The sequence below is a fragment of the Herpailurus yagouaroundi genome, unplaced genomic scaffold (genome assembly GCF_014898765.1).
Source record: "Herpailurus yagouaroundi ecotype Mexico unplaced genomic scaffold, PumYag 77, whole genome shotgun sequence".
Taxonomy (NCBI): Eukaryota; Metazoa; Chordata; class Mammalia; order Carnivora; family Felidae; genus Herpailurus; species Herpailurus yagouaroundi.
Window position 1 is genome coordinate 27,955,013 of NW_024412388.1, and position 15,309 is coordinate 27,970,321.

General features: G+C 40.5%; 1 protein-coding gene across 2 annotated transcripts in view; it reads left to right on the forward strand.

The window, feature by feature from the left end:
- THRAP3 (thyroid hormone receptor associated protein 3) overlaps positions 1–15,309 on the forward strand; it is a 78,025-nt gene that overhangs the window by 44,816 nt on the left and 17,900 nt on the right. For both annotated transcript variants that reach the window (XM_040469339.1, XM_040469344.1), the window contains one exon: positions 12,518–12,685. In XM_040469339.1, coding sequence (XP_040325273.1) covers positions 12,549–12,685 — 137 coding nt within the window. In that variant the 5' untranslated portion in view covers positions 12,518–12,548. The remainder of the gene's footprint in view (positions 1–12,517; positions 12,686–15,309) is intronic.

Consider the following 15,309-nt stretch of genomic DNA (forward strand, 5'->3'; position numbering starts at 1 on the left):
TCTCCCTTCTCCTGCCCCCTTCCTCTTAAATCTTCCTTCCTGCTCTGCAGAGGTAACAGCTGTTAACAGTTTGCTGCATGTGCTTAAGTAGGTACATCTTATATGTACATCTGCACCCACATATTACACATTTTTAAAGAAGTTCTACCAAATACCATAGAATTCAGTATTTAAAGTTTAAGAATTTCAGCACTAAACTTCAGAATATATTAAAATTTTTTTTTAATGTTTAATTTTTTTTTTAATTTTTTTTTTCAACGTTTATTTATTTTTGGGACAGAGAGAGACAGAGCATGAACGGGGGAGGGGCAGAGAGAGAGGGAGACACAGAATCGGAAACAGGCTGCAGGCTCCGAGCCATCAGCCCAGAGCCCGACGCGGGGCTCGAATTCACAGACCGTGAGATCGTGACCTGGCTGAAGTCGGACGCTTAACCGACTGCACCACCCAGGCGCCCCAATGTTTGTTTATTTTTGAGAGACACAGTGCAAGTGTGGGATGGGCAGAGAGAGAGGGAGATGGAATCTGAAGCAGGCTCCAGGCTCTGAGCTGTCAGCACAGGGCCCGACGCAGAGCTCCAACCCACAAACTGTGAGATTATGACCTGAGCCAAGTCAGATTCTTAACTGACTGAGCCACCCAGGCGCCCTCAGAATAATTTTGATTTTATAATAACCTAGGCAAGGTCAAGTCTTTTATTATTTCTTTAGGTTGTTTAAGCAATAAAATTGTCATTCTCCCCAAAGGCCCTTTCCCACCTTTAGGAAGGTACTTAATTAATGCATGTGTGATTATTCTTCTCTATAAGTTTTGGAATCTCAGAATTGAAATTAGTATTGTATTTATTAGCTTACTTAATAATTTAAGAGAGCCAGTTAATAGAGTTGATTATTAAATCTGTAAATATAATACTAATTTCAGTTCTGAATGGAAATCAGATCAGAAACCCCCTTCATTGTCATTCTCCCCAAAGGCCCCTCCCCCACCTGAGTTCAGTTTCTTCAGGGATGTGGGTGGGGTGTGAAGCCTTAGCAAAGTGTTACCCTAGAGATACCCCCAGCTGCTCTTGATTCTGTTCTCTCACTCAGGAGAGGGATAATCTCCAGAGAAAAGCATAAAATAGTAAACATGTGTAATGTTTCACCTGAGCCCTGCTTTCCTAGCCAGAAGTATCCAGAGGCATACAAAGCACAAGTCAGACCATTGTTTTGTTCACAACTTTTTATGAATGGTGAATTTCTTTCTTGGTAGTTTTCCGTCTATCTTTTCTTTATCTGAGTCATTTTGTGTCTTGTTGACCAAGAATTTCTACTTCTTGCACTAGTGACTATTAAAAGCATGGCTTTTTTTTTTTTTTAATTTATTTATTGTATTGAGAGAGAGAGCGAGCACACGCATGAGCGGTGGAGGGGGAGAGAATCCCAAGCAGGCTCCGTGCTGTCAGAGCAGAGCCCATTGTGGGATGGGACATGATCCCAGGAACCTTGAGATTATGACCTGAGCTGAGATCAAGAGTCAGATGCTTAACTGAATGAGCCACCCAGGCACCCCCAAAGCATGGCTGTCTTGACTGGACTTGGTGGCATTGAAGTTTTACTCTGACCTGGCACTAATAAATAGAGTTTGAGTATCTCCCTAACACTGAGGTCAGTTTGGCTTTCTGTACCTTGGAGTAAGATGTAGAAGGGACAAGAAAGAGTGATCTCAACTTCCCATTGAGCAGGAGTGGTTAGCCTATGGTATATACATAATTCTATTCCTGGATTGTGTTATTTATATTTGATAAACTGCTACTTTGGTGGAGAGCTTGGAGAATGAAGAGGAAGTTTGAAATGTGAATTGTCCAGTCTTGTGGCTAATGACTTTGCAAAGTGCTGAAGATACAACTGGAGAGCAAATCAGACGTGATCTCTGACCAGCTCATTTTGTAGCCTCCTGGTTTTGGTATCCCAGGTTGTGAAACTAATTTGGTTAGCAACCTTACGGTCCTCAAATGTAGTGCCATCTGATCCGGAAAAGTGTGCTGTCTTCTAGCAGAGCAGAGACTCAGTCTTGGGGTGTATGCAAAGGACAGCCAGTCCAGGCCCATGTGGATTCAGTCCTCAGGAACTTTCTTCATCCTTTTCGGGTTATGTTAGAGATCCATAAACAGTGGAAACTAATTTTCCCTTCCCAAGTGAGGGCCATTTTTTAATCCTAGGTATATTCATGTTTCTTGTTATCAGTCTCTTGTCACATGAAGCTCTTTGTTCTCTACACCTGGCTGTAGCTCTCTGATTTAGGCTCTGTAAAATGACTGATGGCAGAAACATTCCTGCTGTCTTTGGCAAGAGACGACTTTTTGTGCTGGAAGTTCTGAGACTTGTTTCAAGTAGAGCCTATTTCCATTTTTTTGGAATGTTAGAGCTGGAGGTAGGGGTGGGGGAAGAGAGCTGTTTGTGCTTTAAACATTTCGCGGGGCGCCTGGGTGGCGCAGTCGGTTAGGCGTCCGACTTCAGCCAGGTCACGATCTCGCGGTCCGTGAGTTCGAGCCCCGCATCAGGCTCTGGGCTGATGGCTCAGAGCCTGGAGCCTGTTTCCGATTCTGTGTCTCCCTCTCTCTCTGCCCCTCCCCCGTTCATGCTCTGTCTCTCTCTGTCCCAAAAATAAATAAACGTTGAAAAAAAAACAAAAAACAAAAAACATTTCAGCTTTGCTGGTATAAGAATTAAGTTCTTTCAGAGATCATTATGCTTCAGAGATTTAAAAAGTTTTTTTCAAGTTTGAGAGAGTGAGCAAGAGTGAGTGGGGGAGGGGCACAGAGAGAGGGAATGTGAGAGGATCCAAGCAGGCTGTGCACTATCAGTGCTGAGTCCAATGCTGGGCTTGAACTCAGGAACCTCAAGATCATGACCTGAGCCAAAACCAAGAGTGGGACACCTAACCGACTGAGCCACTCAGGCTCCCCCAGAGATTCTTACTTTAACTTGATCAGATTCACAGGAGACTGATGGGTACAATATGCAAATGGAGTAGCTAAACCTTTAAGGTAATGGTGAGTCACCATATTAAAAACTTCATGTTGGGGCACTGTCAGCGTAGAGCCTGCTTGGGATATTCTCCCGCCCCCCCCCCACCCCCTTTCTGCTTGCGTGCTTTTTCTCTCTCAAACTTTAAAAAAGAAAAAAAAAATTCATGTTTGAATTTTGGACCTATTTAGCTTTGGAACTTTGAGGGTGAGATACCTAACCCCTTAAGTCCTTTTTTTTCTTGTCTGTGAAACAGGACAGAGCATAGTATTTAATGAGGTTTGTGTGTATAAAATGAGCTAATGCTGAAGGTTTGTAGCTCCTTGCCTGGCATATCTTGGTAAATATTAGCAGTTGTTATTGAGGTTCTCAATTACAAAAAAACAATTTTTTTTTTTAACGCGGGGCTTGAATTCATGCCCCTGATGTCAAGACCTGAGCTGAGATCAAGAATCAAACACTCAACAGACTGAGCCACCCAGGCACCCCCTAGCAGTTGTTATTGATAAATCAAAGTGCCAGGAATCCGTTTCCATTAGATACATATCTAGCAAGAAAGCCAGTTCGCAGGACAGTCTTTTATGATAGGCAGGTCCATTCAGAGGCCAAACTGATTTAGAAGGATGTTTGATGAATGTATTCTTGGTATAGATTCTAGATGTGTCTCCACCCCTGCAAGCTAGCTCTGCGCCCAACGCAGGACTTGAACTCATTCTAGATCTAGAGCAGGAGGAAGTAGATATTCTTTATTTTATCCCCAAGTAAACTCTATGCCCACTGTGGAGCTTGAACTCACAACGGTGACTGAGATCAAGAGTTGTATGCTCTAATGACTTGAGTCAGCCAGGTGCCCCAGAAGCTAGATGTTCTTAAGAAGTAAGGCCATCAAATCATCATAGCTGAATTGCCCTACTTGAGGAAATGATGTATCCTAACTCTTCAGGATAGTCCCAATTTAAAATCCTTTTCCCCATTGTCATCATAAGTATGTATCCTATAAACTTTACATTGCTGGGGACAAACAACCCCCACCCTAGCCTGTCTTAGCCAGAAACAAAGCAGAAACTTCCACTGGGTTATTTGCTAATTTTCAGGTTTGAACTCTATGGTCCTGTACTTTTAGGTTTCTTTAGATGATTGTTATGGGTCATTAAATTCTAGCTTTCTCTTTCTCTGAACTTCAAGAAGATGCAAATTCTTAATGCTTGTTTCCTCCTTTCAGTATTTATTCGTGACTAAAACTTGTGTGTTTTATAAAGTTAGATCATAGATGTTATGCATTTCAATGTTTCAGTGTATCATATGGTATTTACGTTTTAAATTAGAGACTTACCTAAAAGAACTCTAAGCCTTATGCTAAGATTCTTGCGTTTCTTTTTGGAGGGTTAGTTTTGGGGAAGATTTCCATAGGTGACCATTCTTATCCATTGTTTTGACCATTAGTTGCCTCTTAGAAGGTGATATTTATTGATCCTTCCTGAAATTCTCTTGGTTTAGAGCTTACTTGGGTCCTGTAACCCAAATTAAACATTAAAATAAATGTTCCTTTGTAACACTGCTGCTTTCTTGAATTAACACTTGGCTTTTCTGTCATGGATCCTTGGAGTAAGCATTAGTAATGAAAGTTTCATGATGTTAATACGTCTGAGTAATTTAGGAAGATAAGACAAAGGCACCTCTATATGCTTCATTGCTGCAAGGAAGCTGCTGGTGCTAGAAGAGGCTGGTGTTTATCAGGAGAATACCTAGGATTTTGGTCTTAAATTGGTTGTAATGTGTATATTGAAATGAGAGTTAGTACCATGTGAAATGTTGTGAATATGCTCAAGGTATGTGAGATCTCTTGAAGAAATCGAATGTCCTGTGAGATAGTAAATGTGATATGGGAATGAGAAAAGAAAAAAAAAGGATATAGTCTGCCCAGCAAAGCCCTCGACAGACATTAGATTAGAGCAGTGGAGCCATTCAGAATAGTTCAGGTGCAGCTATCCAGAGATCAGACTGTTCGTCATAGGCATTTATTTGTCCCTTGCCCAGCTCCCGTTTCCCTATCTTTCCATGGGTTTAGAAAGCTTTAAAGGACTTACGTTTGAATTGATTTCACATATTAGGGAGGATTTGGGTCTGCCTCATGTTACCATTCTGTTTTTAGGTTATTGTATGTTTGCCTTTAGTTTTTATTTGCTTGACTAATAAAATCCTTTCTTTAAACTTTTTTTTTAATGTTTTTATTTTTTATTTTTTTTATTAAAAAAAAATTTTTTTTTTCAACGTTTATTTATTTTTGGGACAGAGAGAGACAGAGCATGAACGGGGGAGGGGCAGAGAGAGAGGGAGACACAGAATCGGGAACAGGCTCCAGGCTCCGAGCCATCAGCCCAGAGCCTGACGCGGGGCTCGAACTCACGGACCGCGAGATCGTGACCTGGCTGAAGTCGGACGCTTAACCGACTGCGCCACCCAGGCGCCCCTAATGTTTTTATTTTTTGAGAGGCGGAGACAGAGTATGAGTAGGGGGAGGAGCAGAAAAAGGGAGACACAGAATCCGAAGCAGCCGCCTCCAGGCTCTGAGCTGTCAGCACAGAGCCCGACTCGGGGCCTGAACTCACAAATGCAACATCATGACCTAAGCTGAAGTTGGATGCTCAACCTGCTGAGCCACCCAGGCGCCCCTAAATGCTCTTTCTTTAAAAATAAAGTCTGAAGGGCGCCTGGGTGGCTTGGTCGGGTTAAGCGTCCGACTTCGGCTCAGGTCATGATCTCACGGTCCGTGAGTTCGAGCCCCATGTCGGGCTCTGTGCTGACAGCTCAGAGCCTGGAACCTGTTTCAGATTCTGTGTCTCCCTCTCTCTCTGCCCCTCCCCTGTTCATGCTCTGTCTCTCTCTGTCTCAAAAAAATAAATAAACGTTAAAAAAAAATTATTAAAAATAAAGTCTGAGAAGACCTTTTAAAATATGAACCGAATTATTTATGGAGTGAAGGATAGTTGTTTGGTTTATGTGTAGCTTGGTTGTTTGGCATGCAAAGGTTGGAACCCCATGTGGCCTATTGAGGTTCTATCTGGCACTACTTAGTTTTAGGAACCCAATCTCCTGCCTCCTTTCAGTAGGCTACCTGCAGGGTTCCAGCCATGGGGTAAATACGCCCATAATGTTTATTCTGGTGAATTCAGCAGATGCCTACAACTTGGCCAAGGTAATGCTGGCATAATCACTTAGGGACACTGAGAAGAAACTTAATCTGAGGTGAGAAGGGAAAAGGAATAATTTAATTCATCCTTTGAGAGTTTTTGATTTAGAGAAGTTTTGGCTTTGTCTGCCAATGTTACTTCTTCTTTGAGTTGAATAATAAGATATGTTTTTAATGATATAAAAGTCATATAATTATATATCTTAATGCCTTCATTTTAAGTACAATGCATCTGTTCTCCCAAGGCCTGTTTATCTGCTTGGTAATTAGAGGAGGGAGTGGTTTGGGTGGGGAAGGCTTGGGAGACTGTGCTCTCAAGTGGCTCTGCGGGAACAGTTTGAAAGTGAACCCTTGCTCCAAGTGACTGAATTGTATCTGAAATAATTTCAAAAAGGCTGTTTGAAATTCTTCTCTTGGGTTTTAAAGAAAAGGTAGGAAAAAAGAGAACAGTAGTCGGATAAACACACAAGATGGAGGAGGAAGACATCTTGCAGCTGCAGAAGGGTGTGTGAGAGAAGACATTGGGACGTGCTCCAAATCTACATGTGCTTGGTATGGCTTTCCAGAAAGAGACATTTTCAGATGCATTAACAGTATCTAAAGAGTTCTGTAGTAGGCCACATTTGGAGAATTCGTTTAAGTTCTGAGTTTCCAATGAAGGAAGACAAACTGGTACCACATCGTCTAAAGACTATTGGAAAGTTGAGGATATTTGGGTCTTACCAGGCCCTTAACTATAGGAGTTTAGGAGCCAGGTCCTATGCTTCCGCATCCTTAACATGCCAGGCACATAGTGGATAGTAAGTATTGATTGCTACTTGTTCCGTTGGTGGATTCTTCTATAATGCTGGTGGAGGAACAGCACTCCCTTACCTTCATTGTGAGAAGAAGTTTTTACCCAGATTGTGTTTGAGAGGGTATGTTTTTGCCTGAGGCACGTTTCATAGCCATGAGCTGCCATATGAAGCCATAGTTCTTCTGTAAGGACTAGACTCTTCTATAGTATTTGAAATGAAACAAGCCTCTCCAGGAAGAGTGGGGTTTGTTGAAGAAGCAAAACTTCCCTTTGGGGAAATTTTAGTTTGAACAGAAATCAAATGCTAGGAATTTGTAACATGTAAAAAGGTGCCAGATTGATTTCCAAGGTGATGTTTGTCCCATTTCCCAATATATTTGTAGAACATGACCAAGGAAGAAATGGTAGAAACAGGAAAAGGTGTGTGTAATCACGTAGTCTGAAAGTCTTCAAAATAGAATTGAGAGTTGTTTTGAATGAACTTTGCTGATCAGATCAAATGGCTTTACTTACGTTTGTTCCTACCTTATACTAAAAAGGATTTATTTATATATGTATTTATGGATATCCAGAGAAAAAACTTCATGTCTTTTGGACACTTCCTTTCCCTTTTGCTTCCTATAATTTGCTGTTTGTTATTCTTCAGGTGACCACTTAAATACCAGCTTTTCACCATCTTATCTTCATCATCTTATTTAAATAAAATAAGTCAGTACTACTCTGCATAAGCTTACTAACATTATGTGGTCTTTGTCTTTTAGTAACTACCAGAATTTGTAATTACATCTTTGCTTGCTTCCTTATTTGCTGTCTTTTAGCACCTCTAGACTTTGGGATCCATGAAGGCCAGAATCAATTCTGCTTTAATTTTAATTTAACTGTTTATCCTCTATTTAGCATCCTCTCATGAGTTAAGTGATTCATTGGTTTATCTCCAGCTGTGGCTTCATTTTATCCAGAGTCACTCCACTTATTTCTCAGAGTATAATGATGTTTTTAAAATCAGTTTCAATTCACGTTTAAAAAGTTCCAGAAGAGGGGCGCCTGGGTGGCGCAGTCGGTTAAGCGTCCAACTTCAGCCAGGTCACGATCTCGCGGTCCGTGAGTTCGAGCCCCACGTCAGGCTCTGGGCTGATGGCTCGGAGCCTGGAGCCTGCTTCCGATTCTGTGTCTCCCTCTCTCTCTGCCCCTCCCCCGTTCATGCTCTGTCTCTCTCTGTCCCAAAAATAAATAAAAAACGTTGAAAAAAAAATTAAAAAAAAAAAAAAAGTTCCAGGAGTAGGAGTAAGGGTGGTATCACAGTATTGTGACTCTTAAGCATACTTGTCAATTCTAGTAAGTTTATATTTAGAAATGTTAGGTTTGGCTTTATCTGCATTTAGATGACAAGTTTTTCTTCCTCTTAATGAAAATAAGCTTTGTAATTTTCTAATTTCTGGGGGTGAAATGAGTATTTCAACACTAGCTTGCTGATCCTTTTTTTTCTTTTTTCTTTTTTTTATTGTCCACCTGTTGTGGACAATACCAGTGATCTAAAAGGATTTTTCATTCTGACTTCAGCTAAAATTGAAGATTGGGCAGAGATATCACGAGGCAGAAATAGCCCTAAATTTGTGACAGAAAAAAATCCATTCAGCAAGACTATACCTAAAATTTGCTGAAGGCCAACCAGAAAAACAAAATGCATTTTCCGTATTCAGTTCCTTTAAATTGCTCAGTTACACCTCCACCTCTTCATGCCTGAATAGCTACTTAGTCCTCTACCCTGGCTTTGTACAGTGACACTTCTGCCAAAAATCGGCTTCAAATGGAAATCTCTTTGACCTTGCTGGAGCACACAACAGTTCAGTCCCTTTGGCAGGGCCTAGACTCTAGGTCTTTGGTTCCCTCATTTAGCAATATCTTACTATCGTTTGTGTCTCTGGCTTCCTAGTGGTTTTCCGTCCTCCAAATCAGGTCTCTTTCCTATGGGTATAGTTATTTCCCCTATGATCTAGTGCGATAGCAGCTTCCTGGACTTGCTTGCCTTTCTACAAACTCTTAAAATTTGTATCTAAAACTGGGGTGTAATAATTAGAGACTGGGGCGAACTTGAACTTGAATTCACATATTGTGAGATCACGACCTGAACCGGAATCAAGAGTCTACCCCTTAACAGACTGAGCCACCTGAGGAGATGGCTTTTGAGCTGAGATCTGAATAACAAAATCTGAGAGGTAGGGGAGGGTAAAATGTTTGTTGATTATCATTTTCCCTTTACAAACCAGGGTCAGCATCATAAAAGAATCTACAGCAAAACTGTGAAGCAGTGAGGTGTGATAGAATAAGCCCTAGAATTTTGGCCTGGTTTGGCTATTAACCAGCTTTGTGGTTTTTGGCCGATCCCTTGTTCTTCCTGATACACACATGCTATAGCCCTTCAACTTTTTGCTCCTTGGAAGTCGCCACAGTTGTAGTCATAGGGTATAAAGGAGAATAAGTGAGACGGCTTGATAGAGTGCGAGTGTGCCTTGCTGACCAAACTCAGCGGGCTTGGCGCAATTCTGAGGCTCTCCATTCATTCATTCATTCATTCATTCATTCATTCATTCCTGCGGGGGAGGAAAAACAAGGAAAAAGACAGTTTTGTTTTTTCATGGGCAAATGACCCCCAAAAAAGGTTGCCTCTTGATGCTAAAGAAGAGCTAAAAGAAAGTGACAGTTCTTTACTTTATAAATTACCTCAGGACTGTGTTTTATGGATTATATTTATATTTTAGGATTAGTATCCTCTATTTTACAGGATGTAGTACCATGGTATTAGAGTATTTGAGAATACTCTTGCATTTTTTTTTAATTAAAGTATAATTAACATACAGTGTTACATTAGTTTCAGGTATACAATATAGTGATCTAACAGTTCTGTACATTACTCAGTGCTCTTCCTGTCACCTGTTTTACCCATTCCCCCTCTCTCCAGCCTTCACTTGGGTAATCATCAGTTCTCTATGCTTAAGAGTCTGTTTTTTTGTTTATGTCTTTTTTCCTCTTTCTCTTTTTTTAAATTAAATTAAATTTGCTTTTCAAAGTTTATTTTTGAGACAGCATGCACAAGCAGGGGGAGGGACAGAGAAATGGGGAGACCGAGGATCCAAAGCAGGCTCTGCGCTGACAGCAGAGGGCTCGAAAACAAGAACCGTGAGATCATCATGACTGAGCTAAAATCAGACTCTTAACCAACTGAGCCACCCAGGCACCCCTATTTGTTTAGTTTCTTAAATTCCACATAGGAGTGAAATCATATGGTAGTTGTCTTTCTCGGACTTCATGTAGCATTATACCCACTAGATCCATCCATGTTGTTGCAAATGGCAAGAATTCACTCATTTTTATGGCTGAGTAATATTCCATTCCACCACAACTTCTTTATATTTTCACCTGTTGATGGACACTTGAGCTGCTTCCGTATTTTGGCTATTGTAAATAATGCTGCAATAAATATAGGGATGCATCTGTCTCTTCGAATTAGTGTTTTCATATTCTTTGGGTAAATACCCAGTAATAGAATTACTGGATCATAAGGTAGTTCTGTTTCTAAGTTTTAACTATTTTCCACAGTGGCCACACCAGTTTGCATCTCCACCAGTAGCTCACAGGGGTTCCTTTTTCTCCACGTCCTCACCAACATTTGTTGTTTCTTGTGTTTTTTATTTTAGCCATTCTGATAGGCATGAAGTGATACCTCATTGTGGTTTTGATTTGCATTTCCCTGATGATGAGTAATGTCAAGCATCTTTTTATGTATCTGTTGGCTGTTTATGTATGTCCTCTTTGAAGAGAAATGTCTGTGTCTTCTGCCCATTTTTTTATTGGATTATTTGTTGTTTTTGGTATTGAGTTGTATGAGTTGTTTATATATTTTGGGTACTAACCCCTTATCGTATGTATCATTTGCGTATATCTTCTCCTGTTCAGTAGGTTGTCTTTTTGTTTTACTGATTGTTTCCCCCACTGTGCAGAAGCTTTATTTAAAACACATTTATTTTTATTTTTAATTTAGAGAGAGAGAGTGTGAAGCAGGGGAGAGGGGAAGAGGGAGAGAGAGGCTCCCAACCAGGCTGCAAGCCCAGCACAGAGCCCGACATGGGGCTTGATCCTGCAAGCCTGAGATGACCTGAGCCAAAATTAAGAGTTAGACACTCAACCGACTGAGCCACCCAGGCACCCCATTGTGCAAAAGCTTTTTATTTTGACGTAGTCCCAATAGTTTATTTTTACTTTTGTTACCCCTGCCTCATGAGACCTATATAGGAAAATGTTGCTATAGTTTACGTCAGAGAAATTACTGCCTGTGCTCTTTTCTAGGATTTTTATGGTTTCAAGTCTCACATTTATTAGGTCCTTTATCCATTTTCAGTTTGTTTTTGTGTATGGTATAAGAAAGTCATTCAATTTCATTCGCTTGCATGTAGCTGTTCAGTTTTCCCAACACCATTTTGTGTTGTTCTTGCATACTTTTTAAGCCTCTTTCTTGGAATGAAATATTAAGGATTTGCCCCGTGGCTTTAAGGCCTAGGGAGTAGAGAAATGGTCAGATGTTGCCATACACTCAGTAACAAGACATCATTGCATGGAGTTTCTTTTCTTAGAATTGGGAAACCCAGGGGGTTCCTGGGTGGCTGTTGGTTAAGGGTCTGACTTCGGCTCAGGTCATGATCTCACAGCTCATGAATTCAAGCCCTGCATCGGGCTCTGCTGTACTGACAGCTCAGAATCTGGGCCTGCTTCACATTCTGTGTCTCTTGCTGTCTGTCTGCCCCTCCCTCTCCCTCTTTCCCTCAAAAATGAACATTAAAAATTTTAAAAAAAGAATTGGGAAACCTGTCCCAGGTCTTCTCAATACTTTTAAGAGCTGACTTAGTCTGAAAAACTTGCCTGCTTATTGAAAAAAAAAGACTATGTGTACCAAATCATTGGTAGCTCCTCTCACTTTGTTAAGTGGTTTATGTGTTTCCAAGTCAGAGCTACAGGTCAGATTTTCCATTTGCTGCTGTGGCTTGGTTTGTATGGGATTGTGCTGCTTAGAAATCCTTCCCTAAAAAAAAATAAAAAATAAAAAAAACTGTTTTTAAAGTAAGCTCCATGTCCAGCATGGGGCCCAGTCTCACAACCCTGAGATCAAGAGTTGCATGCTCCATCAACTGAGCCAGCCAGGCACCCCTCTCCCCCAAATTTTATTTATTTTTTAAGTAGGCTTCATGCCCAGGGCAGAGCCCAACATGGGGCTTGAACTCGTGACCCTGAGAGTGAAGACCTGAGCTGAAATCAAGAGTCAGTTGCTTAACCGACTGTGCCATCCACCTGGCCCTAAAAAAATCTTTTTAAATGAAGTGTGAATACTGTAGAAATTCCTCTTGATAAACGGGCAGTGTTTTTAATCAGTCATTTCATTTGTTTAAAAAAAACAATTGTTTCTAAGTGTCCAGAGAAGTTCAAGTTTGCAAAGGTATTCCCTCATTTGTTTGCATCTGTTTTCTACTTTAGGTGTAATTGAAAAGTGACCCTCTCTTCCGAGATGTCAAAAACAAACAAATCCAAGTCTGGATCTCGCTCTTCTCGCTCAAGATCTGCATCAAGATCTCGTTCTCGTTCATTTTCGAAGTCTCGGTCCAGAAGTCGATCTGTTTCTCGTTCAAGGAAGCGCAGGCTGAGGTAAGGGGATGTGATTGTATATTGGGATAACCATTGTATCGGTCAGTGAGGGTCTCTGAAGATGTTTTGCTAGACTCTGTGAGTGTCAAACGGAGTGGGGGGTTGGCTTCAAGTAGAGGGTTGGGCTGTCAGATATTACAGGTTTGTTCAAACGCTGCAAATCCAAATCACCTTTGATTGCCATACTGTTTGCCTAATTCCTTTTCTCCTCTGCCAGCATGTACTGTTTCTCATCTACTTTGGAAGAAAGAGCATTTTGTTTTATTTGAGCTGCTTGCTTCAAATCTCTACACGTGATTGATTTCTTCCTGAGGTATTTTTGCAGGCTTTGGACAAAAGGTTGTATGCATCATCACCAAAGAAAAGATAGCTAAGGGGATTAATACTATGAGCAACTTTGCGAGGCAAGAAGCCTCATTAATTCAATAATGTAATTAAACCACAAAAACTTAACAGGAGTCATTTGTGTACATCTGATGTGCCAGTCACTAACAAGCTGTGTCTATTTAGTAAAACACAGCAAAACTATCTAAAAATCACTCTGGTAGATCTCTCTGTGCCTAAGTGTACAAATAATTCTTTTGAATTTATTGCCAGTATTCTTTAATTCTGTCAGGTTTCACATCTTTCAGTGGGTCTCCCGGTTTCAGTTATGTCTTAGAAAAACCTCCATCTCGTTTCCTCTTTTCATGTATTGTGAGTTGGGTTTTTCATTCTTTACAACTTGTAATTTTTTCTTGTGAACAGACAAGAACTTTTTTGTAGATACAAATTTCTATCCATGAATATTGATGTATTTAAATACCAAAGGGGGATATTTGCACAGCTTTGTTCTTGTTATCAGAATCGCACCAGGCAAGGAAGTAGTTTCTCAGCTTCACCACTTGGACCCCCTCCCCCTGCCCTGCACTCCTTATTTCACATAAGTTTCTAGAATTCTTTTGTTAAATGAATTGATTACAAAATTTAAAATAAACCTCAGAAAAAGTAGTTATTAAGTTGTGTTCTTTACTTCTGTAGTCCTGTGAAACACTTCTAAAATGTCTTAAGGAATTGGTGGGATTCTTTTTTTCCTTCCAACATCTTAAATGGAATCTGTGAGAGGCCTGCCTGAAAAAATTAATTTCAGACCAGAGGGTGAATAAAAAGTTGGTGTGCATAAATATTAATGATTCTTTAAAAAAAAAATATTTTTTTAGTGCTTATTTATTTTTGAGAGAGAGAGAGTGCGCTAGTGGGGTAGGGGCAGAGAGAGAGGAAGACAGAGAATCTGATGCAGGCTCCAGGCTCTGAGCTGTCAGTACAGAGCCAGATACGGGACTCGAACTCACAAACTGTGAGATCATGACCCAAGCTGAAGTTGGAGACTTAACCGACTGAGCCACCCAGGTACCGCTATTAATGATTCTGCTATAAGTTAGAATATACAGTCTCTTCCTCAAACAGAAGAAACACTAGATTTTTTTTTTTTTTTTTTTTTAAAGATAATATTACACTTTGTGATAATGAGTCCTAGTCTCACCCTCTCTTCCGTGTTTTTTGGTCATGCATTTTTAGGTCAAACTTTGTTCAAGCCCTAGGCTAGAGACTGTTGCTTAATTGTGTCAGAGTCAATATAAATAAATTTCTACCTTTCACCAGCCCCCCAAAAAAGAAGAGGGAAACCCACCAAAATATATTTATATCTACCTTAGGAAGTTGCTGTCAAGGCATGGGACTGAGCAGAGACTCTTAGTAACCTACTCCTGCTTTGCACCCAGAGTCTTTTGATTAGTGCCATTTCAACTTCACTTTAGCTCAGTTTGTTCTGAAGAGAGTAACACTTTAAAACTTAATCTAGTAGATGGAAATTAAGTAATTGCCTCAAAAACAAGGGCTCTACAACCAAAACTGAATGACAAAATTGAACGCACACAAACCAGATTGAAAAGTGCTTAACCAGCTCTGAAGTATTTGTGGTAGCTGGGATTCCGGGCAGATCTGTCTGGACAGATCTCTTCATATTCTACAGATTATTTGGCATGGTCACTGACTTGGCAAATGAGGGAAAAATATCTCGGGCAGTATGTGCTGGGGTAGGGCTAGAGCCACTTTATGTGCTATCTTATACCGAGAAGATTGTTATTTTGGAGGAATTTCTCCTCTGGAAAACATGTTTTTATACTCGATTCTAGTCTGACATCTCTGTTTTTTAGAAACAGATAAATTTGCCACTGGATGTTCACTTTTTATTTCTGGCTTATCTGTTCCATGATTTTTTTTTCCTTTTTTTTTTTCCCTCTCCTACAAGGAAAGTATACTATCCAGAGAGTTTGAGAAACCATGCCTTTAAATTAACTTAACTGCTGAGTTCTACAGAATTGGAGAAAATTGATTGTTTCCTTGTATTTCACAGACTGTATCCTTTTAAGTGACTTCTTGTAAATAACTTCATTTGCAATCTGCAGAGACTCATGTTCTTGCATCTGTGCAATGACTGCGGGTTTGGATGCGGTATGCCACAGGGCCCGCACTAGTAGTTGGTGACAGAAGCAGCAGTAGCCTCTGAGGATGGGACATGAATTAAACCCTCCTTAGTGCTGGTGGTGCATCACCTCCCTCAAGTATAGCCATTTAATCGGGTC